Source organism: Castor canadensis, chromosome 12 (assembly GCF_047511655.1).
Source record: "Castor canadensis chromosome 12, mCasCan1.hap1v2, whole genome shotgun sequence".
Classification (NCBI taxonomy): domain Eukaryota; kingdom Metazoa; phylum Chordata; class Mammalia; order Rodentia; family Castoridae; genus Castor; species Castor canadensis.
In genome coordinates, this window is record NC_133397.1 from 84,169,336 (window position 1) to 84,197,216 (window position 27,881).

The 27,881-nt window shown below is 37.5% G+C and overlaps 1 protein-coding gene across 1 annotated transcript in view; it reads left to right on the forward strand.

Annotated features, from left to right (window-relative positions):
* Vwa3b (von Willebrand factor A domain containing 3B) overlaps window positions 1–27,881 on the forward strand; it is a 225,483-nt gene that overhangs the window by 81,553 nt on the left and 116,049 nt on the right. The window contains exon 8 of the mRNA XM_074050295.1: window positions 27,238–27,434. Coding sequence (XP_073906396.1) covers window positions 27,238–27,434 — 197 coding nt within the window. The remainder of the gene's footprint in view (window positions 1–27,237; window positions 27,435–27,881) is intronic.

Below are 27,881 nucleotides of genomic sequence, written 5' to 3' on the forward strand. Positions count from 1 at the left end.
CTCTCTCTGTCTCTCTAATGCCTGTTTAGCTTACTGTTGATTAGTAGACGATCTCTCCCTGCTTATTTCTTTGGCACTGGTTTTTTTTTTTCTGTTGTTTGGGTTTTCTTCAGTTGTTTGTTTGTTTCTTTGTTTTTCCCTTTTTCTTTACCTTCTTTGCTTTCCATCTCCTCTCACCCTTCCATTCTAAATGTCACCATTGTTATTATTACAAGCTAGAAAATACTTAATTGCACACAGTACAAGGACAGTAACAATAGCCAGGGCAGTGATGGGAAAATGGAAAAAAGAAGGAAACCAGTTTCTCCCCAGTAATAAATTAGTACAGCACCCAGAGGGCAATGAAGAAAACAGATACTCAGATCCAGACTCCAACAAAATGAAGATAAACTATGCCAAAGAACCCAATGAAGCCCACAAGAATAATCTGAAAGAAGAAATACTACAGGTACTCGATGAGAATTTTATAGAGATGATACTGGATATGGTCAACCAAAATGTACAGGAGACACCCAAGAAATTCCAAGACAACAAAAATAGAAAATTTGAGAAAGCACAAGAACAAATAAAAAGAAACTATAGAAGCACTGTATAAACACCAAAGTGAAACAAAGAACATGATAAAAAAAAGAGATAAATGAACTCAGGGTGAAAATAGACAATATTAAAGAGGAAACGACTCAGGATATGGAAAACCTCAGAAAAAAAGAATGAAACAGAACTGCAAAACAAAATGGAAGGCCAATCCAGCAGAATAGAACAAGCAGAAGACAGAATCTCAGAACTCAAAGATGAAATGGTAATTAAAGGAAAAACCAAAGAACTATTAGTTAAACAACTCAAGACCTGTGAAAAGAAAATGCAAGAACTCACCGACTCCATCAAAAGACCAAACCTGAGAATCATGGGCATCGAAGAAGGAGAAGAGGTGCAAGCAAATGAAATGCGTAATATATTCAACAAAATACTTACAGAAAATTTCCCAAATCTAGAGAAATCTATGTCCATACAGGTGCAAGAGATCTCCAGAACACAAAACAGACCTAACCAAAATAGAACTACCAAACGGCATATTATCATTAAAAAAACAAGTACAGAGACGTGAGAAAAAATATTGAAGGCTGTAAGAGAGAAAAAACAAATAACATACAAAGGTAAACCCATCAAAATCACAGCAGACTTCTCAACAGAAACATTAAAAGCAAGAAGAGCTTGGGGAGAGGTCTTCCAGGCACTGAATGAAAATAATTCAACCCCAGGATACTCTACCCAGCAAAACTATCATTCAAAATAGATGGAGCAATAAAAGTCTTCCATGATAAGCAGAAACTAAAACAATATGTGACCACAAAGCCACCACTACAAAAGATTCTTCAAGGGATTCTGCACACAGAAAGTGAAACCCAACATAACCATGAAAGGACATACACACCAAACTATAGGAAAAGAAAAAGCAAGAAAGTAGAGAGTAACCTCAACTTAGGTACACGCAATCAAACCTTCAAACAACTAAGACAACTAAATGACAGGAATCACCACATACCTATCAGTACTAACACTTAATGTTAATGGACTTAATTCCCCCATCAAAAGGCACCATTTAATGAACTGGATTAAAAAGGAAAATCCAACAATTTGTTGCTTACAGGAGGCCCATCTCACCAACAGGAATAAGCATAGGCTTCGGATGAAAGGCTGGAAGAAGACTTACCAAGCCAATGGCCCCCCAAAACAGGCAGGAATAACAATACTTATCTCTGACAAAGTAGACTTCAAACCTACATTGATCAAGTGAGATAAAGAAGGACATTCCATACTAATAAAAAGGGAAATAGACCAAAAGAAAATAACAATTATCAACCTATATGAACCCAATGTCAATGCACCCAATTTCATCAAACATACCCTGAAGGACCTAAAAGCATATATTAACTACAACACTGTGGTCGTGGGAGACTTTAACACACCATTATCATCAATACATAGGTCATCCAAACAAAAAATCAATAAAGAAATCCCAGATCTAAAATATACAATAGATCAAATGGACCTACTTGATGTCTACAGAACATTTCATCCAACTTCTACACAATATACATTCTTCTCAGCAGCCCATGGAACCTTCTCCAAAACAGATCATATCCTAGGGCACTCAGCAAATATAAGAAAATAGAAATTATACCATGCATTCTATCTGATCACAATGCAATAAAAATGCATAAAAATGTAAACAGCTGGAAACTGAATAACTCATTGCTTAATGAACAATGGGATATTGATGAAATAAAAGAGGAAATTAAAAAGTTCCTGGAAATCAATGAAAATGAAAACACAACCTACCATAACCTATGGGACACAGCAAAGGCAGTTCTGAGAGGAAAGTTTATAGCCATGAGTGCATATATTAAAAAGACTGAAAGATCACAAATCAATGACCGAATGATACACATCTCAAACTCCTAGAAAAATAAGAACAAGCAAATCCCAAAATAAATAGAAAGAGAGAAATAATAAAAATAAGAGCTGAAATCAATGAAATAGAAACCAAAAAAACCATACCAAGAATTAAAGAAATTAAAATTTGGTTCTTTGAAAAAATAAAAAGATCAATAGTCTCCTGGCAAAACTGACTAAAATGAGGAGAGAAAAAACACAAATTAGTAAAATCAGGAATGCAAAAGGGGAGATAACAACAAACACCATGGAAGTCCAGGAAATCATCAGAGACTACTTTGAGAACCTATATTCAAATAAATTCAAAAATGTTAACAAAATGGACAGATTTCTAAATACTTATGATCATCCAAACCTGAACCAAGAGGACCTTAATCACCTGAATAGATCTATAACACAAAATGAAATTGAAGCAGCAATCAAGAGTCTCCCCAAAAAGAAAAGTCCAGGACCTGATGGATTCTCTGCTGAATTCTATCAGACCTTTAAAGAAGAACTGATACCAACCCTCCTTAAACTGTTCCACGAAATAGAAAGGGAAGGAAAACTGCCTAACACATTTTAGGAAGCCAGTATTACACTTATCCTAAAACCAGGCAAAGACACCTCCAAAAAGGAGAACTATAGGCCAATCTCCTTAATGAAAATTGATGCAAAAATCCTCAATAAAATAAAGGCAAACACATTCAACAATACATCCAAAAGATCATTCACCACAACCAAGTGGGTTTCATCACAGAAATGCAGGGATAGTTCAACATATGTAAATCAATAAACATAATAAACCACATTAACAGAAGCAAAGACAAAAACCACTTGATCACCTCAATAGATGCAAAAAAAAAGCCTTTGATAAGATCCACCACCATTTCACGATAAAAGCTCTAAGAAAACTAGGAATAGAAGGAAAGTACCTCAACATTATAAAAGCTATATAAGACAAACTTACAGCCAGCATTATACTTAACAGAGAAAAACTGAAACCATTCCCTCTAAAATCAGGAACTAGGCAAGGATGCCCACTATCTCCACTCCTATTCAACATAGTACTGGAATTCCTAGCCAGAGCAATTAGGCAAGAAGAAGGAATAAAAGGAATACAAATTGATAAAGAAACTGTCAAAATATCCCTATTTGCAGATGATATGATCCTATACCTTAAAGACCTAAAACTCTACTCAAAAGCTCCTAGACACCATCAACAGCTAAAGCAAGGTAGCAGGATATAAAATCAACATAGAATAATCATTAGAATTTCTATACACTAATAATGAACAAACTGAGAAAGAATATATGAAAACAATTCCATTTATAATAGCCTCAAAAAATTCCAAGATGGCGCCTAGAGGTAGGAAGCAGAAAGCGAGCCTCCTATAGTGAAATCTTGGAGAGACGCTGGAGACACACTTTGCAGGCATAATCACTGAGAAGAGACATAACTTTGACCCCTCCACACCTCCAGCTGGTGCAGAGAATCTCCACTTCACATTAAACAGAGAAACCAGGAGGGCCCCCGGGGCCGCCAGTGGCCGGCGCCCATACGGCTTGGGAAGATGCGGACCAGGTGAGCTTTGCGGTACCGCGGTTCCCCCACAGACAAGCCTGGGTCAGAGCAGCATAGCCCCCTGGACAGACTGACCTCCACCCGGGTAAAAAAAAAAGAGAAACTGAGTACTAAGCAATAAGAACAGTTAAGACATGCTGGAAGGAGGGTGGGGCGCCCTGAGCGCTGAAGATTGGGGGAAGGGAAGCCTTCCCGGGACTGTAAATAAACAAGCCGGGCGGGCCGGAGAGGCTCTGGCGGGAGCAGGGCACGCCCAGCAACCAGGAGCGGGGACGCTTGTGATAGGAGGGAAGACCCACTTCCCACGTGAACTGTAAATAAACACGCAGGCCTGACAAGGCGGGACAGAGTTACCTTTCCCAGTGCTTGGAAAGGGGAAAGCCTGTAGCAGAGGCTCCCGCACAGGAGAACTCTGAGCAAACAAAGCCTGTGGGACCAGGTGAGTGCTAAGCTCACCCCAGAGATCTGCATAAATAACACCGCCAGCTACAGGCGGAGAGCAGCAGGCAGGCAAGCCACAGTTGCAGATACCACTCTCAGAACTGCCTCCAGACGCTTTTTTTTCTTTTTCTCCCTACCTTTGATGAGAGAACAACTGAATTACACCTGCAAGCCGAAAAACTTACTGAAACTGTATTGCATTTGAACTGGGGACACTTGGTGGGGCTTTTTTTTTTTTTTCTTCTGTGTGAGTGTGAGTGTAGTTTTGTTCTACTTTATGCATCCCCTTTGATGAGACAACTACAGAACAACATCTGAGGCACCAACTCCAGGACTGGAGATTGAGACGGACATCCAAATTATTAAGACTGAAATTGCATTGCATATAAACTTGGCGGTTTTTGGTTTTTTTTTTTTTTTAATTTTCTATTTTCCATTTTATTTTAATTCATTTTTATAAATAGATATTACTTTCATATACTTATTTTTTATTTTTTTATCTTTGATTTTCAATCCTCTCTCTGTCTCTCTATTGTCTGTTCAGCTTACTGTCGATTAGTACACTAACACTCCCTGTTTATACCTTTGAAACTCTCTTGTCTGATACCTTGTTCTGCTTTCTCCCTCTTGTCTGTATATTTGTTTTCCCCTTTTCTTTAACTTCTTGCTTTCCATCTCAGCTCACTCTTCCATTCTCAATATTACCATTGTTATTATTACAAGCTAGAAAATACTTAATTACACACAGTACAGGGACAGTAACAACACCAAGGACAATGACAGGAAGACAGAAAAAACAAGGAAACCAGTTTCCCCACAGCAAAAAATTAGTACAGGAACCAGAGGGGAATGAAGAGAACAGAAACTCAGAGCCAGACTCCAACAAAATGAAGATAAACTATGCCAAAGGACCCAATGAAGCCCACAAGAATAATTTAAAAGAAGACATACTACAAGTACTCAATGAGAATTTTATAGAGATGATACTGGATAGGGTCAACCAAAATGTACAGGAGACACTCAAGAAATTCCAAGACAATAAAAATAGAGAATTTGAAAAAGCAAAAGAAGAAATAAAGGAAACCATAGAAGCACTGTATAAACACCAAAGTGAAAGAGAGAACACAATGAATAAATGGATAAATGAACTCAGGACAAAAATAGACAACAATAAAGAAGAAAACAGCCAGGATATGGAAAACCTCAGAAAAAAGAATGAAACAGAACTGCAAAACAAAACAGAAGGCCAATCCAGCAGAATAGAACAAACAGAAGACAGAATCTCAGAACTTGAAGATGAAATGGTAATTAAAGGAAAAACTGAAGAACTATTAATTAAACAACTCAAGACCTGTGAAAAGAAAATGCAAGAACTCACTGACTCCATCAAAAGACCAAACTTGAGAATCATGGGCATCGAAGAAGGAGAAGAGGTGCAAGTGAAGGGAATGCGTAATATATTCAACAAAATAATAACGGAAAATTTCCCAAATCTAGAGAAAGATATTCCCATACAAATGCAAGAGGCCTCCAGGACACCAAACAGACCAGATCAAAATAGAACTACTCCACGACATATCATCATTAAAACAACAAGTTCAGAAACTAAGGAAAGAATATTGAAGGCTGCAAGAGAGAAAAAACAAGTAACATACAAAGGTAAACCCATCAAAATCACAGCAGACTTCTCAACAGAAACATTAAAAGCAAGAAGAGCGTGGGGTGAGATCTTCCGGGCACTGAATGAAAATAACTTCAACCCCAGGATACTCTACCCAGCAAAGCTATCATTCAAAATAGATGGAGCAATAAAAGTATTCCATGATAAGCAGAAACTAAAACAATATGTGACCACAAAGCCACCATTACAAAAGATTCTGCAAGGGATCCTGCACACAGAAAGTGACACCCAACTTAACCATGAAAAGGCAGGCAGCACCAAACCACAGGATAAGAAAAAGCAAGATAGTAGAGAGTAACATCAAGTTAGGTACACACAATCAAACCTTCAAACAACTAAGATAACTAAATGGCAGGAATCACCACATACCTATCAGTACTAACACTTAATGTTAATGGACTTAATTCACCCATCAAAAGACACCGTTTGACAAAATGGATTAAAAAAGAAGATCCAACAATTTGTTGCTTACAGGAGACTCATCTCACCGACAGAAATAAGCATATGCTTAGGATGAAAGGCTGGAAGAAGATTTACCAAGCCAATGGCCCCCGAAAACAAGCAGGAGTAGCAATACTTATCTCTGACAAAGTAGACTTCAAACCTACATTGATCAAATGAGATAAAGAAGGACATTCCATACTAATAAAAGGGGAAATAGACCAAAAGGAAATAATAATCATCAATCTGTACGCACCCAATGTCAACGCACCCAATTTCATCAAACATACCCTGAAAGACCTAAAAGCATATATAAACGCCAACACAGTGGTTGTGGGAGACTTTAACACTCCATTATCATCAATAGATAGGTCATCCAAACAAAAACTCAATAAAGAAATCCAAGATCTAAAATATGCAATAGATCAAGTGGACCTAGTAGATGTCTACAGAACATTTCATCCAACCTCTACACAATATACATTCTTCTCAGCAGCCCATGGAACCTTCTCCAAAATAGATCATATCCTAGGACACAAAGCAAGCCTCAGCAAATATAAGAAAATAGAAATAATACCATGCATACTATCTGACCACAATGCAGTAAAAGTAGAACTCAACAACAAAAGTAAAGACAAAAAACATGCAAACAGCTGGAAACTAAATAACTCATTACTTAATGAAGAATAGATCATTGATGCAATAAAAGAGGAAATTAAAAAGTTCCTAGAAGTCAATGAAAATGAAAACACAACCTACCGGAACCTATGGGACACAGCTAAGGCAGTCTTGAGAGGAAAGTTTATAGCCATGAGTGCATATATTAAAAAGATTGAAAGATCCCAAATCAATGACCTAATGATACATCTCAAACTCCTAGAAAAACAAGAACAAGCAAATCCCAAAACAAATCGAAGGAGAGAAATAATAAAAATAAGAGCTGAAATCAACGAAATAGAAACCAAAAAAACCATACAAAGAATTAATGAAACAAAAAGTTGGTTCTTTGAAAAAATAAACAAGATCGATAGACCCCTGGCAAACCTGACTAAAATGAGGAGAGAAAAAACCCAAATTAGTAGAATCAGGAATGCAAAAGGGGAGATAACAACAAACACCATGGAAGTCCAGGAAATCATCAGAGACTACTTTGAGAACCTATATTCAAATAAATTTGAAAATCTAAAAGAAATGGACAGATTTCTAGATACATATGATCATCCAAAACTGAACCAAGAGGAAATTAATCACCTGAATAGACCTATAACACAAAATGAAATTGAAGCAGCAATCAAGAGTCTCCCCAAAAAGAAAAGTCCAGGACCTGATGGATTCTCTGCTGAATTCTATCAGACCTTTAAAGAAGAACTGACACCAACCCTCCTTAAACTGTTCCACAAAATAGAAAGGGAAGGAAAACTGCCAAACACATTTTATGAAGCCAGTATTACACTTATCCCAAAACCAGGCAAAGACACCTCCAAAAAGGAGAACTATAGGCCAATCTCCTTAATGAACATTGATGCAAAAATCCTCAACAAAATAATGGCAAATCGAATTCAGCAACACATCAAAAAGATTATTCACCACGACCAGGTAGGCTTCATCCCAGGGATGCAGGGGTGGTTCAACATATGAAAATCAATAAACGTAATAAACCACATTAACAGAAGCAAAGACAAAAACCACTTAATCATCTCAATAGATGCAGAAAAAGCCTTTGATAAGATCCAACATCATTTCATGATAAAAGCTCTAAGAAAACTAGGAATAGAAGGAAAGTTCCTCAACATTATAAAAGCTATATATGACAAACCTACAGCCAGCATTATACTTAACGGAGAAAAATTAAAACCATTCCCTCTAAAATCAGGAACCAGACAAGGATGCCCACTATCTCCACTCCTATTCAACATAGTACTGGAATTCCTAGCCAGAGCAATTAGGCAAGAAGAAGGAATAAAAGGAATACAAATAGGTAAAGAAACTGTCAAAATGTCCCTATTTGCAGACGACATGATCCTATACCTTAAAGACCCAAAAAACTCTACTCAGAAGCTTCTAGACATCATCAATAGCTATAGCAAGGTAGCAGGATATAAAATCAACATAGAAAAATCATTAGCATTTCTATACACTAACAATGAGCAAACGGAAAAAGAATGTATGAAAACAATTCCATTTACAATAGCCTCAAACAAAATCAAATACCTAGGTGTAAACCTAACAAAAGATGTGAAAGACCTCTACAAGGAAAACTATAAACTTCTGAAGAAAGAGATTGAGGAAGACTATAGAAAGTGGAGAGATCTCCCATGCTCATGGATTGGTAGAATCAACATAGTAAAAATGTCGATACTCCCCAAAGTAATCTACATGTTTAATGCAATTCCCATCAAAATTCCAATGACATTCATTAAAGAGATTGAAAAATCTACTGTGAAATTTATATGGAAACACAAGAGACCACGAATAGCCAAGGCAATACTCAGTCAAAAGAACAATGCAGGAGGTATCACAATACCTGACTTCAAACTATATTACAAAGCAATAACAATAAAAACAGCATGGTACTGGCACAAAAACAGACATGAAGACCAGTGGAACAGAATAGAGGATCCAGATATGAAGCCACACAACTATAAGCAACTTATCTTTGACAAAGGAGCTAAAAATATACGATGGAGAAATAGCAGCCTCTTCAACAACAACTGCTGGGAAAACTGGTTAGCAGTCTGCAAAAAACTGAAACTAGATCCATGTATATCACCCTATACCAAGATTAACTCAAAATGGATCAAGGATCTTAATATCAGACCCCAAACTCTTAAGTTGATACAAGAAAGAGTAGGAAATACTCTGGAGTTAGTAGGTATAGGTAAGAACTTTCTCAATGAAACCCCAGCAGCACAGCAACTAAGAGATAGCATAGATAAATGGGACCTCATAAAACTAAAAAGCTTCTGTTCATCAAAAGAAATGGTCTCTAAACTGAAGAGAACACCCACAGAGTGGGAGAAAATATTTGCCAATTATACATCAGACAAAGGACTGATAACCAGAATATACAGGGAACTTAAAAAACTAAATTCTCCCAAAACTAATGAACCAATAAAGAAATGGGCAGGTGAACTAAACAGAACTTTCTCAAAAGAAGAAATTCAAATGGCCAAAAAACACATGAAAAAATGCTCACCATCTCTAGCAATAAAGGAAATGCAAATTAAAACCACACTAAGATTCCACCTCACCCCTGTTAGAATAACCATCATCAGCAACACCACCAACAACAGGTGTTGGCGAGGATGCGGGGAAAAAGGAACCCTCTTACACTGTTGGTGGGAATGTAGACTAGTACAACCACTCTGGAAAAAAATTTGGAGGCTACTTAAAAAGCTGGACATCGATCTACCATTTGATCCAGCAATACCACTCTTTGGGATATACCCAAAAACTGTTACTCCAGAGGCACCTGCACATCCATGTTTATTGCGGCACTATTCACAATAGCCAAGTTATGGAAACAGCCAAGATGCCCCAGCACTGACGAATGGATTAAGAAAATGTGGTATCTATACACAATGGAATTTTATGCAGCCATGAAGAAGAACGAAATGTTATCATTCGCTGGTAAATGGATGGAATTGGAGAACATCATTCTGAGTGAGGTTAGCCTGGCTCAAAAGACCAAAAATCGTATGTTCTCCCTCATATGTGGACATTAGATCAAGGGAAAACACAACAAGGGGATTGGACTATGAGCACATGATAAAAGCGAGAGCACAAGGGAGGGGTGAGGATAGGTAAGACACCTAAAAAACTAGCTAGCATTTGTTGCCCTTAATGCAGAGAAACTAAAGCAGATACCTTAAAGCAACTGAGGCCAATAGGAAAAGGGGACCAGGAACTAGAGAAAAGGTTAGATCAAAAAGAATTAACCTAGAAGGTAACACCCACGCACAGGAAATCAATGTGAGTCAATGCCCTGTATAGCTATCCTTATCTCAACCAGCAAAACCCCTTGTTCCTTTCTATTATTGCTTATACTCTCTCTACAACAAAATTAGAGATAAGGGCAAAATAATTTCTGCTGGGTATTGAGGGGGGGAGCGGGAGGGGGTGGAGTGGGTGGTAAGGGAGGGGGTGGGGGCAGGGGGGAGAAATGAACCAAGCCTTGTATGCACATATGAATAATAAAAGAAAAATGAAAAAAAAAGTCAACATCAGAAAAAAAAAAAAATAATAGCCTCAAAAAAAATCAAATACCTAGGTGTAAACCTAACAAAAGATGTGAATGACCTCTACAAGGAAAACTATACACTTCTGAAGAAAGAGATTGAGGAAGAGTATAGAAAGTGGAGAGATCTCCCATGCTCATGGATTGGTAGAATCAACATAGTAAAAATGTCTATACTCCCAAAAGTAATCTACATATTTAATGCAATTCCCATCAAAATCCCAATGACATTCATCAAAGAGATTGAAAAATCTACCGTTAAATTTATATGAAAACACAAGAGGCCATCAATAGCCAAGGCAATACTCAGCAAAAAGAACAACACTGGAGGTATCACAATATTCAACTTCAAACTGTATTACAGAGCAATAACAATAAAACAGTATGCTTCTGGCACAAAAATAGACGTGAAGACCAGTGGAACAGAACAGAGGACCCAGATATGAAGCCTCACAACTATAACAACTTGTTTTTGAAAAAGGCGCTAAAAATATATGATGGAGAAAAGACAGCCTCTTCAACAAAAATTGCTGGGAAAACTGGTTAGCAGTCTGCAAAAAACTGAAACTAGATCCATGTATATCACCCTATACCAATATTAACTCAAAATGGATCAAGGATCTTAATATCAGACCCCAAACTCTAAAGTTGGTACAGGAAAGAGTAGGAAATAATCTGGAATTAATAGGTATAGGTAAGAACTTTCTCAATGGAACCCCAGCAGCACAGCAACTAAGAGATAGCATAGATAAATGGGACCTCATAAAACTACAAAGCTTCTGCTCAACAAAAGAAGTGGTCTCTAAACTGAAGAGAACACCCACAGAGTGGGAGAAAATATTTGCCTGCTACACATCAGACAAAGGACTGATAACCAGAATATATAGGGAACTCAAAAAACTAAACTCTCTCAAAATTAATGAACCAATAAAGAAATGGGCAAGTGAACTAAACAGAACTTTCTCAAAAGAAGAAATTCAAATGGCCAAAAAACACATGAAAAAATGCTCACTATCCTTAGCAATAAAGGAAATGCAAATTGAAACCACACTAAGATTCCACCTCACCCCTGTTAGAATAGCCATCATTAGCAACACCAACAACAGGTGTTGGTGAGGATGCGGGGGAAAAAGGAACCCTCTTACACTGCTGGTGGGAATGTAAACTAGTACAACCACTCTGGAAAAAAATTTGGAGGCTTCTTAAGAATCTAAACATAGATCTACCATATGATCCAGCAATACCACTCTTGGGGATATACCCAAAAGAATGTGACTCAGGTTACTCCAGAGGCACCTGCACACCCACGTTTATTGCAGCACTATTCACAATAATCAAGTTATAGAAACAGCCAAGATGCTCCACTACCGACGAATGGATTAAGAAAATGTGGTATTTATACACAATGGAATTTTATGCAACCATGAAGAAAATGAAATGTTATCATTCGCAGGTAAATGGATGGAACTGGAGAACATTATTCTGAGTGAGGTTAGCCTGATCCAAAAGACCAAAAATCCTATGTTCTTCCTCATATGCAGACATTAGATCAAGGGCAAACACAACAAGGGGATTGGACTTTGAAAAGTGAGAACACCCAAGGAAGGTATGAGGATATGTAAGTCACCCAAAAAACTAGATAGCATTTGTTGCCCTCAACACAGAGAAACTAAACCAGATACCTTAAAGCAACTGAGTCCAATAGGCGAAGGGGACCAGGAACTAGAGAAAAGTTTAGTTCAAGAAGAATTAACCTAGAAGGTAACACACACGCACAGGAAATTAATGCGAGTCAACTCCCTGTATAGCTATCCTTATCTCAACCAGCAAAAACCCTTGTTCCTTCCTATTATTGCTTATACTCTCTCTTCAACAAAATTAGAGTTAAGGGCAAAATAGTTTCTTCCTGGTAGTGAGGGGTTAGGGGAGTAAGGGAGGGGGTGGGGGTGTTAGGAAGGTGGTGGGGGGAAGGGGGGGAGAAATGACCCAAACATTGTATGCACTTATGAATAAAATAAAATTAAATAAATTTTAAAAAAGGAAAAAAAGACAGAGTGAGGGCTGGAGGTATGATTCAACCAACAGAGCTCCTGCCTAGCAAGTGTGAAACCCTGAGTTCAAGCCCCAGTACCACCAAAATAAATAAATAAAAATCAAAAGACAGGGTGACTGAATGAATTAAAAGTACAACAACAACAGCAATTATATGTTGCTTTAAGAAACTCACTTCATGGGCTGGCAGTATGGCCCAAGTGGCAAAGTGCCTGCTTAGCAAGTGTGAAGCCCTGAGTCAAACCTCAGTACCACAAAAAAAAGAAAAAGAAACTCACTTCACCTCTAAGGACACACATAGACTGAAAATGAAGGGATGGAAAAAGTGATTGCATCCAATGGACTCCAAAAGAAAGAAGGGGTAGCCATACTTGTATCAAATGAAATAGACGTTAAATCAAAAGTAGTAAAAAGAAATAAGGAAAGTTATTACATAATGATAAAGGAATCAATTTTTCAAAAAGAAATAACAATTCTAAATATGTACATGCCCAACAGCAGAATACCTGAATATATATAGCAAATAGTAATGACTTAAACGGAGAGATAGAGTCTAAAACTAAAAGCTGTAGACTTTAAAACCCCACTTTCAACAATAGATGGGTCATCCAGACAAAGAAACTGCAGAGTTAAATTGTACCCTAGACCAGATGGACTGTGTATCCCATGAAGTACTGTATACTTCAGGAAGCTACAAGGAAGGATATTGAAGGTTTTCACCATGGAGAGACAATGCATGTTTGAGGAGATAAATATATTTGACTTGATGTGAGCATTGCACACTGCATGTATATATTGGGGTATTACATGTACTCCATTAGTAGGTATGACTTTTATGATTTATGTCTCATTTAATATGTAAAAACTATTTTCAAACTTGACTGAGAACTGGCACAGATATTAGAATTGTCAGAAAAGGCATTCAAAGTTGTAACATATTCCATATTTTCAAAAGTTAAATAGAGACAGGGAAGATACAAAAAATGACACATATCAAACCTATGGAGAAGAAAATATCTTAGATGAAACTCTACTCAATGGCAGATTAGATAGTGCAGGAGAAAAGATCAGTGAACTTGAAGACAGTAGTACAAACTATGCTGAAACTATAGAAAAATGACACACATAGAGAAGAAAGAATTTTAAAAATGAAAACAAAGAAATAAAAGAGCATATGCAAGCTGTGGTACAACTCAAGTGGTCAAATGCACATGGAGATGGAGTTACAGGAGCAAGAAGAGAGAAAGGGAACAGGAAACAGAAAAAGAAAGAAAGAATTTTTGAAATTTTCCAAATTTGATGAAAACTACAAACCCAGAGGTCTAAGAAGTTCCATGAATGCTAAGTGTAAGAAAATGAAAAACTACACCAAGGGACATCCTAATTAGTTTGCTTTGTTGTCCTAAAAGCAACCAGAGGAACAAAGAACTATTGTGTACAAAGGAACAAAGAAAGGGTGACTGCAGACTGGTCATTCAAATGAAAAGACAATAGAGCAGCATCTTTTGGTTTTTTTCAGTACCTTAAAATTATAGCCTAGAATTTTATATTGATTGGAAAACATCTTTTTCGAAAGGCAAAATAAAAACATTTTCAGACAAATATAATCTGAAAGAATTTGTCACTAGTACATATTATGTATGCAAATGCTACTTTAAGTTAGACCATGATAAGTTGAAGATGCATGCATGTTTAACCTAAAACAACCACTAAAATACCAAAACAATCTAATAAAGGAGATAAGACAGAATTTAAAATGTTCAACTCAAAAACTGTCAGAAAAAAAATAAAAAAGAAAACAAAGAACAGATAGGACCAATAGAAAATAGAAAGATAAAATAATAATAAAGAAAACAAGGAACACACAGGGACAATAGAAAAAAAATAGCAAGATAAACACAAAACCTAACTGCACATATATCAACTTGTATATTTTAAATGTCTTTGTATTATTTTATACCAATTATACCTTAAGACATTTATGATAAAATTATTTCTGAGGCACCATACTGCTCAGAGACATGGGTGTTATCATGCCTGATCATCCTGTATGTGTGTATGATCCAGGCATGGCTCTGAAACAAGAACATGACTTTTCTCACAAAATGTTAAAGAACTTGTCAAAGTTAGAGAAGTTGTACCCTTTTTTCTTGTATGATGCTACAGTTCAGAGATTTCATGAGCCACCAGAGTTAATTAGCTTAATCATGTTGAGTAGTCATGCTTTCTTCACCAACAGGGATAGTCCCAAAGATGACCACCTTGACTCAAGATTTGACTCAAAATATCAAACTCAATGTCAAAAGACAAGGAAGCTCATTCAAGCTTGACAGGCAGCTCCAACCAGTGTCTGAATAGGAGTTTCGAGAACATAATTTTTAAACAAAGAGGGGATGATGCTTATATTTATTGGAATTATATTAAACAACCAGCAAGATTTCTTCATAATGCTCGGTAGTGGCAAAATACACAGATTTGGAGTTAGAAATATATTGAACCTGGCTTTGCCCATTCCTACCATGTGATTCTGTGCAAAACACTTATTATCTGTGCCTCAGTTTCCTTACTTACAAAATATGGATGGTAATGACACTTACATCGCAGGGCTGTTGTGAAAATTAAATTTAAAAACACTTAAAACCAGACAGAAAAGATTAATCCACTTATTTGTTTGTTTATTTATTTACTTACTTTTGAGACAGGATCTTGCTATGTTGCCCAGTTGGCCTCTAACTCACTATTCTCCTGCCTCAACCTCCCAAGTGCTAGGCATATAGGCATGTGCCATATTTTTTCATTTTTGACTGCTTACTATATGTAGCTCTGGGCTAGACGGTGAATAAAGTAGACATGGAATGGACTCTCATAGAACAGGAGCTATAGGACCATTTCTTGCTCAGTGAAGGTAGAAAATCAAATGGACATGAAAATAATTACCAACTGGAGCATAATGATTAAGGAAAAGTAGAAACTCCTGAAGTTTCTCTAGGGTCAAAGAAAGCTTCTCTAAGAAAATGATCTTAGAGATGATATCTAAGTATTTGAGAGATAAGGTGAAGGGATTTCATATAAGGGTAGTATATACCTGGCAGAAAGGAATATTCCTTGAAGCAGGAAGAAGCTTGACACTTTAGAACAACTGGGAAAGAAGTGTGGTTGGAGCTCAGAGCTCAATGATGAATCTGGAGAGATAGGGAGGGACTAGATCCTGTGGGGAAGAGGCCATGGTACAGATGTCATCCCTCAATTTAATACCAGTGGTCAGTCACTAGAGGATTTTAAGCAGAGAAATAAGATCAGATTTGCATCTGAAAATCACTTTCCCCTGGATAGGAAACAAGGTGGAGAGGAAGGGCAAATAAGAATGGGGGTTGGGAGGGCAGAGAGTTAAGAAGTTAGTAGAAATGAGAGATCATGGCACCCTGGACTAGAGGGTAGCATGTGAAGAAGGTGCTACATGGACAGCTCTGAAGGAAGATTCAGTCATTGAACTGGCTGGACTTAGGGGTAGAGATGGAGGTGTGTAAAGTAAGTTCTTTTATGGATATGGTGCAGTCCACTGTGCTGAGAACAACCAGGCTTGGAAAGATGACGAATCTTGTTTTGATCTATTGAGAATGGAATTTCTTTGAGAGACCCCCACAGAGAAGTAAGGGAGGTGACTGACTACGCAGGCCTGGAATTCACATCCCTGTTAGTGACACATTGTTGGGGTAAAAGGAATATCCTTGGTATAAAGATAAATATTAAGTGGGAATCCCATGTTTCCGAATCTTTGACCTTGAGTTCTTAGGCTTCTGGTTTTTATAGAGAAGAACCTGTCACTGGAGTTTTCTGTCTCACGTAATGGTAGATGTCCAATTGATACGCTAGAGGAAGACTTTGACCAACATGGTGAATTACAAGTCAAGTGTAGAACAAGTTTACAGAGTGTTTGTACAGTAAACTTGCCTTATTCAAAGATTTATTTGCACATAGTTTGAGCATAGTCTGATCAAGATAAAAAAATAAATATCAAAAGAAATTTCAAAAATATTTTTTTAATTCCCACATGTGCATTGTGCAGTTGATGCAGAGAAGCTCTAAGTCAGTCCCACATTATTGTCAGCTGTGTTTGAATCATTGTGTGATCTGTGGAATATTTCCCTGTCCTTAATTTTATGAAAATATACCTCCTCAAAAGCAATTAATGTCCCAAAGCAAGGTAAAAGTTATGGTAATCCTCCCAAACACAAAAGACATGTAATGTGCTTAATTTGATAAAGTGAAGATTTAAAATTTATTGAAAGGCAGCATGTCTTTAGTGGAGGTTGGGTGGCATTCTGGGAAAATTAATCAAACATCCTCCGTACAATACTGAACTCTATGCATCCTGAGCATTTGTGTGGGTTTCCCCAACAACTGTCTCCTTGGAACCAGGCTTATGCCCAGCAAGGGTCTGCTGTATATGTTTACCTTCTCAAGAAGGTATCTTTTTTTTTTTAACACTTTCTCTGCTCAACTAGGACTGCACGATAAGATCTGGGGCAAGGCTGGTTTCTTATGCAACCAGAAGTAAGTGATACATTTGTCAAATTTCACACTTTACACAAGGCAAAGGGTAAAATCATATTCTTTCCCAGAATTTGCATTTTCTAAATAAATGCTTTTATACCTTTAAGCTTTCCTTACAATTAAGTGAATACTGATAAGGCTGGTTAATATGAAGCAAGAAATAGTGATAGAAAGGACCAAGACTATATTTACTGAAACATGCATTTTCTCCTTGATAGTGACTTCTGTATTTTATAGGGAAAAAAATACACATACAACAAAACATCTGCATTAGATGTGCTTTCACAAGTCAGAATTAAGAGTCAAATATTTCTCCACATAGTGAGAGAATTGGTCCACTAGAATTTTGTAGATGTGATACATTTAGTTTAGGAAAGATACTGGAATGTGATGCAAGGTATGATAAAATGTCAATTTAATATCATGTTGTTAGAAAGTTGTTGGGAAATCACAACAAATCTGATATTTTTGAACTCTTCAATAATGAAAAGACTAAAAACACCTAGGTGAGAGGTGAGGGTAGAAGAAGAGTGGATGGACATGATTAGTGCACAATGCCACATGTATGGAAATGTCATAGTGAATTCTATTGATTTGTATGATTATTATATGTAAATAATGACAGCTAAACATGTGTCACAAACAAAGAACTAAAGGAAAAAAATGTAAGTACAGTATCTTACCAAATACAGAATATTAATGAGAGATTTTTAAAAAGAACCAAATAGAAATTCTAGAGTTGGAAAGTAAAAAAAATTGAAATAAAAAATCCACTAAAGGAATTCACCACCAGATTTGGCCAGGATTAAGAATAAATCAATGAACTTTTAGATAGTTCACTTAAAATTACCCATTTTTAGGGAAAAAATGAATACAGTGAAGAAAAATGAACAGAGCCTATAGGAAATCATCAATATACCAATATATGAATAATAGGAGTACTAGAAAAATAGGAGAGGAAGAGAAAAGTAGCAGAGAGAATATTTGTATAAAAGTGACTGGAAACTTCCCACATTTGATGAAAACCTTATTTTACCTATCCAGGAAGTTCAGTGACTCTAAATAGGATATGCTGTTTTTTCTTTTATCTGATTTAAAAAGGCAATGTTCGTAAAGCAATAACCTTAAATCTGTGGTGATGGCCCATATATAAACCTATGATTTGTATGAGAATAACAGCACAGTGAGGAGGAAGAGAAAGGAGCTACATAGATTCAACATTTTTTATACAGACATGTGCCATATAATGACACGTTGATCAATGATAGACTGTATATACTGTGGTGATCCAATAAGATTATATGATCTTGGCATGCTTCCGCTGTACTATTCTGCTTGTTGATCCCATAATATAATAATGGAGCCGAAAACCTGCTATCATCTAATGACATTGTACTTAACATTATGTTACAGTTGCTTGAAGCATTCAGTGAAGAAACGTGCTGTATAGGTTTACAGCCTAGGAGCAATTGGCTATTCCACATATCCCAGGTGTTTGGTAGGCGATATCATCTAGGTTTGTGGAAGTACACTGTATAACTTTCACAAAATGACAATGTTGCTCAACAGTTCCCTTTCTCGTAACATATCCCCATCACCCAATTGACATATGACTGTACTATTGAAATTGATATAATTTGAACAAGATTTTGATAAAATGAATTGTTAATTATAATCTCCAAGGAAGTTACTTTAGAAAATAACATAAGGAAATAGTAAAATAAAGCCATGGGAATAAAATGATATGCTAGAAAATATGTACTTAGCACAAATAAGGCAATTATAGAAGAATAAAAAGGATATGACATATAGAAAACAAATAGCAATATGGCAGAAGTAAATTCTGCCATATCATTCATTATATTAAATATAAGTGGATTAAATACTTCGACTGAATGGCAGAAATAGGCAGAATGGGTAAAAAAAATCCAACTGTATTATACAAGTTGGATTATACAAGAGACACACTGTAGATTGGAAGATACAGGATTAAAGTAGGTTGAAAGATACAGAATAGTAGTAAATGATGGAAAAACTATACCATACAAATAGTAACAAAAAAGAGCTGAAGTGGCTATACTGATTTCAGACAAAATAGTCTTTAAGACAGAAGTTATACTAGAAACAGAGAAGGATATCTGGAAATGACAAAAGAGTTAATTTACCAAAAGGATATAAAAATTATATATATGTGTGTAGAACAACAGATCCCCAAAAATAGGAAACAAAAAAAGTGACAGAATTGAAAGTTCTCCTCTAGTTCAACAACAGTTGAAGACTTCATTATCCTCCTTTCAATAATGGGTAGAATAATTAGCAGAATATCACCAAGGAAACAGAAATCTGAGTAACACGATGAATCAGCTAAACCTCGTGGACATCTCCAGAACACTATAGGCAGCGGAACACACAGTAAGTATACATGCATCATTCTCCTAGACAGACCACATACCAGATCACAAACAAGCCTCAATCAATTTAAATTACCTGCTCTGATCACACGGGATGAAAGTATGATCAGTACAAGAAGGGATTTTTGGATATTGACAATATGTGACTATTTAGCAACATACTCCAAAATAACCAATGGGTGAAATACGCTAAATTGGAAAACCGAAAATACTTTAGGATTAATGAAAACAAAATGTTCAACATACAAAAATTTATGGGATGTATCTAAGGCAGTGCTTTGGAGGGAAGTTTATCTTAATACATACCTATATTAAAAAGAAGAAAGATCACAAATCAATAATTTAATCTTCTGCCTTAAGAAATCAGGAATTAAGCAAACAAAATGCAGAAGGGGGGCAATAATAAAGATTGGAGAAGATATAATCAAATAGAAAGTAGAAAACAATAGAGAAAACCAAATCTACCAGACATTGGTTCTTTTAAAAGATCAATAAAATACCTATAAAATCCTTAACTACACTGAGGGAAGGAGGGAGGGAAGAAGGGGGGGAAACAGAAAGAGAGGGGGAGAGAGAGAGAGAGAGAGAGAGAGAGACATATTACTAATATAATTACAAACATTTCAGAAATTGTAAGAGACTGCTTTAAACAACTATATGTCTACAAATGAGATAACCTAGAGGAAATGGACAAATTCCTAGAAAGATACAGACTGTCAAAACTGTCTCAAGAAGTAATGGAACTTCTGCATTGTTCTAAGAGACTGAATAAGAAAAACCTCTTCACAAAGAGAAGTTCCAACCAGGTATCTTCACTAGTGAGTTCTTTCAAGTCTTTAAAGAAGAATTAATACCACTAAACCACAATCTCTGAAAACATAAAAAGAAATACTTTCTAAATCTATGAGACCACTGTTACTTAACATCAAAGCCAAAGATTCTATGAGAAAAAAACTATGTTTCTTATAAGTAAAGATGAAAAAAATCCTCAGCAAATTACTAGCTAGCGAAATCCAATAAGAAATAAGAATTACACATCTTGACCAAGTGGGACTTAACCAAGAAATACAAGGTTGGCTCAGCATATAAAAATTAATCAATATCCTTTACTATATTAATAGAATAATCACCTCAATACATGTAGAAAAACTCAATTGACAAAATATAATAGCCTGTTATGATTTCTTTAGAAATCAACTGAATGGGAATCTAAGGTAATCATCTTAACCTGAGAAGGAGTATCTATGAAATATGGATGTAGAAAGACTGAGAACATCCCCCTTAATGTCAGGAAGAAACACAAGGCTGTCCACTCTTGCTACTTCTACTAAACAGCATACTGGAGATTCTAGCCAGAACAGATAGTCAAGAAAGAGAAGTAAACTATCCATATCGGAAAGTAATAAGTAAAATTATCTCTATTTGCAGATGACATAGTTATGTATATAGAAATCCTAAGGGATTAATAAATGAATCAGCATGGTTGTAGAATAGAACATCAATAGACAGTAATCAATTGTATTTATACATACCAGCAATGAGCAATCTTGAAATGAAATTAAAACAATTCTGCCTAAAATAGCATAAAAATATTAAAATTAAACTACTAGGAACAAATTTAATGAAAGAAGTACAAGACTTGGACAGTGAAAAAAACTTATAGAACATCACTGAAATTAACAAGACCTTACTAAATGGAAAGACATTCATGTTCACGAAGACCTAATATTGTAAAGATGGACATACTTCTCAAATTCACTTACAGATTCAACACAATCCCTGCAAAATACCAGCTGGCTTTTTGGCAGGAATTATCAAACCATTCCTAAATTCCTACAGAAATGCAAGGAATACAGAATAGCCAAAAACAAATCTTGAAGGAAAAAAAAACAGTTGTAGGGCATACACTTCCCATCTTTAAAACCATCTGGGCTTATAATAATGACAATGAAATACTGGTATAAAGATTGACACAGAAATCAATGGAATAGGATTAAAGGCTCAGAAGAAAATCTGAATATTTACTGTCAATTGATTTTCATCAAGGGCATCATTTTGGGGGGAAAGAACAATCTGTTAAGACATGGTGCAGGAACAATTGGATACCCACACTTGAGAGAACGTCATTGGACCTTACACTTAAAACAAAAACTTAACTCAAAAAGACCTCAGTGTAAAAGCTAAAACTTTTAGAAGAAAACCTATGTACAAATGTCCACAATCTTAGGTTAGGCAATGGTTTCTTACTTATGTCAGCTACAGGATAGGCAGCCAAAGGAAAAAAGAGACAAATCAGACCTTACAAATTTGTGATGTTTTATGCTTCAATGACACTATCAAGAAAATGAAAAGACCACCCACAGAATGGAATTATTTGCAAATCATATATCTGGTAAGGCAGGTGCAAAAAATCTAAAGAACTATCACAACTCAACAGTAAAAAAGACCAATAGCCCAATCCTCATGACTTACCATGTGCATTTCAGGTGTCCTAGCCTACCTTTCCCTACTCCATTAGTTCTTTTATCACTTCTTAAATTCAATTCTTCCACTTTGTACCAAACATCTTTTTTTTCTGTGTTTATCTTGCCAAATTGTGGCTTTTATTTTTCTTGGCAGTACTGGAGATTGAACCCAGGTCTTCATATGTTCTAGCTATTTTTAAAGTAGTTTTTTAAGGTACAATTTGGTGCCTCCCTCATTGATTCTCAACTATTTTCAATTCAAAATGTCCATTTAGAAATAGACACCTTAGGGGAAGAAATGGCCCAAACAATGTATGCACATATGAATAAACAAGAAAAAAAGGAAAAAAAGAGAAAGAAATAGACACCTTAAATTATGACTTTTGAACTAAGTGCAGTGATGCAGGCTTATAATCCCTGCTACTTAGGAGGCAGAGACAAGGGGATCACAGTCCAAAGCCAGCCTGGGCAAGAAAGTTTGAGACTCTATCTGAAAAACAAACTAAAGCAAAAGGACTGAGGTGGTGGCTCAAGTGGTAGAGTGCCTGCCTAGAAACTCAAGACCCTGAGTTCAAACCTCAGAACTGCAAAAAAAGTGACTTTTGTAATTATTCTTCTTCTGTCTGCACTCCCATTGGTGGTTTATTCTCAGTCTTCCTGCAGGTTTGTCATGAAATTGACTATTCTGTATTTCTCAGTAGTCGGCAGCAGGTGTTGTAGTTTAAAGGCTCTTCCTGCAACTGTGTCATTCTTTGCCTAAAGTAATTTTTAATGGCTTCCTTCTTTCAGAATTGTGAAGCAAAAGAGCAAGTGAGAGAAATGTAGAATTATGTCTTTAAAAGGCAGCCAGCTCCCCTCCCATGTTCTTTTCATTATTGGTGCTTTCTGTTCTTTATTTTTACATCTGCTTCTTTTCTGCCTCTTTATTTCCTTTTTCTCTTTTCCCCCCTCTGCACTTGAGGATTATAGGAATTAGGGCCCTCAGGGTTGGAATCATCTTTTCCACTGGTTTATAAACAAGTTGGATAAGCCATGGAGCCCTTCATTACAACAGAGGTTTTACTCTGATTTTATAAGTTTTGCAAGGAGAAAGTAAAATCATTTTACAGCATTCCAGGGAGGCAGAGCCAAGAATTCACCAGGATTCTCTCCAGTTCTCCCATGAAGTTAGTGGTTGCAAACCCTAATAAGGCTTCTCCAAGGTTATGTGACAGTCCACTCAGAACAGACATTAAAGCTGCTCATTTGGCCACTGTCACACATTAGACAGGGGATTTCAGACCATCACATCCCATGGGTCTCGGGCCTCATGTGTGTACCACCTGGTTACCCCATTTCTGCAACAAATCAGCTTTGTAGAGTATTGATGGGTTATGGTCTTCCATCTCCTTTGTCCTCCCCCTTTTTCTAGCATCCCTGATGTGCCAGACAGATTTGCTTAGCACATGGTGCTTTACCAAGTATAGAGTAACTGAAAATACCAGGCAACAGCCCACCAAAGTGTGTAACTGCTCAGGGACAGGCTGCTCATGTCTCATGCCACTCTGTCACCACCTGCCCCTGGCCTCAGACCAGGACAGGCTTCATGTCACCTTCAGAGGAGCTATGGCCCTGCAGCTGCTGTCTGCTCAATGGCTCACATGGCTCAAACCTCACCCATCTCACCAGCAGGAGGGACCCAGATTTCTTTTCCTGATAGTTGCTGCCTTTCTCCCTCCCTTCCCAGATGTCCTCAAGTCTCTTTTCTTTCTTATCTCTTGTCCCTCTTTTCCTCCCTCCCTCCGTCTGTCTCTCCCTCCCTTTTTTTCCCTTCCTGCCTTCTTTCCTCCTTCCTTTTCAACTGTTTCACACCATCCTTTTCCTATACCACTTCCCTTATGGTGGCTAAGGGTTTGTTCAGTGTCTCATGGCACCTGTGATGAATAGGGGTGTTGGACAATGTATACCAAGCTATAATCTATAAAATACAATCCCTCTACAGTATCCTGTGCAGAAAGACTCTGGGGCTAAACAGGTTTGGATTCTCAAACAGCTTTGAATCCCCTCCTCCACTCATTCTCAGAGGAAAGGCCTAGAGAAGACCTGTGACCAAGAATCTTCTGAGACTTTTATTTTCAAGCTTCCATACTTTTGCCTAAGGAGCAATCTTTCTGAGTGGCAGCCACTGGCATGCAGTGAAAGCAGTTTTGTGGAACCTGCCAAGGGAAAGTCAAACTTGATGCTCTCTCTAGAGATCTAGTTTATTTGTTTGCTGATAGTGCCCTTGAAAAACTCTTGGACCTAGCATGGCAGGAAGAGACCAGACAAGTAACTTTCAATGGAGGAGGAGGTTTCAGTGGGGGAGGGCAGTTAGGGGTATTGCAAATCCTTGATGGCCTGGGGCTCCTGGGGAGCTGAACCTTGAGTGTAGGGGGCTGAGGGATGGGAGAAGGAAGTGAGCAGTGATAAACCATGCCCAACTGATAGTCCCAGCTATAGTAGTGATGGTTTTCAAAAGCATTAGCCAATATAGTTTAATCCTTGAAAAATGTTTTGAGATTGATAAATAGGTTGGGGAGAACCAGGAAAGTAAATTCTGAGGTGAAGATGTGCGCCACCATCTGCTTCCCTCTCCCCAGAACTGAAAGAAAATCTTTAGCAATCTGTCAAGTGGAATAGGAAATAGAGCATTAGCTGTGAGCTCACACCTCCATAGTAAATGGAGGCTCTGTAGGTGAGAATTCATATAACACTTTTAATTAAGATAACTGCAGAGGAATGGAAGGGACCCCTTAGTAAGTGACTCTAATGAACAGATGATGCCCTTCTCTGCCCCTCCTGGGGAAAATGAGTCTCAGCCATTAACCGGTGTAATTAGCACTGAAAGTAAGAGATTTCATTTTTTCCCCTCCTTTCTTCAAGCTTTGGGGCACCTGGGCTCTTTGTAATTGCTTGACTGCCCCTTCTTTCCTTTTTGAAAGTTCAAGTTGCTTTGGGGTATTCATCTGAGCCCCCTTTTCAGATGGCAACCAGGAGCCTGAATCCTGCCCTCAAGGAGATGCACTGCTTGGACCTGAGTGAAACTGGGAGTTAAAAGTTAGTCTCTGGCTCATTAAAAACCCTTGTGAGAGCATTGATTTGAATGTGTCTTTAGGATGTTCTTTTATCATAAACTTGAACCTTTATTTGATCAAGGACTCTCATCTTTTGTTATGAAATCAAGGCAACACAGAGCAGAAGGATCCGATAAAGTATGTGCTTTATCAAAGAAGTATGGAAATAATTGAATGAATTTTTATTTCCTATTACACTACTGATCAGGAAAAAGGAAGGGAAGAAAATGTCTCTCTAAGAAGGAATAAAGAGGGCTTAGAGAGTAATTAACAATGGAGGAAAGATAGTCACGAAAACATTTCTGCAATGAGGCTGATCTCCCCACAAAGTGCTGCACCCCATTTTTTCCTGCTTCTTTGCGATGCAGGAAAGCTTGCAAAGGAACCCCAGGGAGTAGAAGATCTGGGAGGCCTCTGACCTGAGCTCCCCAAGAAGAGTGACTGCAGACACTTTGTGATTCAAGTGGAAACCAACTGCTGATATACAGGATGGTGCTCAAAGGGGCTTTTGATGCCATGTTGGTTTCAAGTTCAAAAGCTGAAACAAACTTCTTTGATGAGTTCTAACTTCAGTAGGTTTCAGAATGAATTCTCCCATGGGCGTTCTATTAAAATGTGAGCACATGCCTCACAGGAAGCACTACAGGCAACACTTTTACAGATTATTAAGCAATAATTGGCTTCAAACTGTGTTAGTTCTTCAAGTCTTATTCTAATCATATAACCCCTTAAATATAGTAAGGGCTAAGTCTGAGTAATAATTTGTTTCCATAATAGTGGGTACTACTTTTTAATTACAGTCAATGCTTTGTATTCTCACACTTTACATCTGAGATTCAGCCAACTATGGATCAAAAATATTCACAAAAAAAATTACATCTGTACTGACCACATACAGATATTTTTTTCTGTCACCACAGAAACATTTGCATAACCCTTACATTGTTTTAGGTATATAAGGCATCTAGAGATGATATGAAGTACATGGGAGGATACATGTAGGTTATCTGCAAATTCTACATCATGAAAACATACAAGATGAGCATCCTTGAATTTTGGTATCTGCAGGGGGTCCTGGAACCAATCCTTCTTGGATACTGGGTGTGACTATGCAAGGGAATGTGCCTTAGGCTGGCAACATTTGGGCAAATGACATTCTGGGTTATACCATAATCTGAGAGCCTGATTAAGGTGAGATGTCCTAGATACAGATCCAGGTGCCTGAGCTGAAGAATAAGCTCTCTGAGCCTGCAGAGCTGAGGGCCAGGTTCCAACTTCACCAAGGTATCAAGAGGCTTCGTGAGAGCCAACCTACCAGCCTTTGCGGGCTGACTGACCTCAGCTCCCCACAGACTACATGCCCCTACTTCTCTTTCCCCCTCTTTACAAAGCACTTCCATATGACTTTCTTCACTGAACTGCCACAGTGTACTTAGGAAGGCCAAGTGGATACCATCTTTTAACTGCAGGTAAAGACTAAGGTTAGAGAGGTCAAATGAGTTGACTTTGAGCAGCTTGCCTAAGGTAGAATATGATAGAATCAGGACTTGAACTCAGACCTTGTGACCCTGAGTTTAATGTTCTCCTGACACACAGCCTTAGTTATTGTCCAGCTCCACCCAGGCACGGGGCCAGTCAACTTGAGTAGAGGAAGAAATGAGATGAAAAGTAACAGATTTCTGCTGTCCAGTGCTTGACCTAATTCTTTGCCAGTCCTGCTTTGGAAAGTGTATTTCCTAAAATGAATTGTGACCTTTGTGATCTAACAAAGAGCATGTGCCAGCTCAGTAAATATGAAGTCGACAGTGTAATATGAATGGCTGATGGACTGATTTCTAAAAACAGAGTCAGAAGCACCGTCTGTTGAGAATGAGTCAAATCCAGAAGACACCTGGGACTCTAAGAAGTGGCTACATAAATATGGCTTGAAGGCCCAGAAGCTGTCATTTTATGATGTCCTTGCTGACTGTTCCTTCCGCCATGCTGATGGAGTTGTTGACATAAAAGCCAAACCAGAGAACGAGTCTGTGCAGACCAGTGCGGTAGGTGAAATGAACTCTGGTGGGGCAGCAGCCTTCCCTTCATGCCCTGGGTGGGTCAGGCCTCCCTCAGATCAGAAGCCAAAGCCAGCACCACACAAAGGCAGCAGAGAGGGAAATCAGCTTGGGTTCCATGAAGAAAGGTGTTCCTTCTGCTTCCCTGTTCTTCTCTAGTGTTACCTGTGGGAGTGGAGATGAAGTCTGGGAACGGTTTCTAGATGTCTTAGTTGGTTTTGTGTTGCTGTATCAGAACACATGATGCTGAGTACTTTATACAGAAAAGAGGTTGCAAGTCCAATATCAGGCAGCCCAATTTGTTTGACTTCTGGTGAAGTTCCCTTGGCTATGTCACAATATAGCAGAGAAGCAAAATGGCTTATATGCAGAAGAGAACCAAGGGCAGGAGATGGTTTCATTTTGTAACAACTTGCTCTGATGACAAGCCAGCAT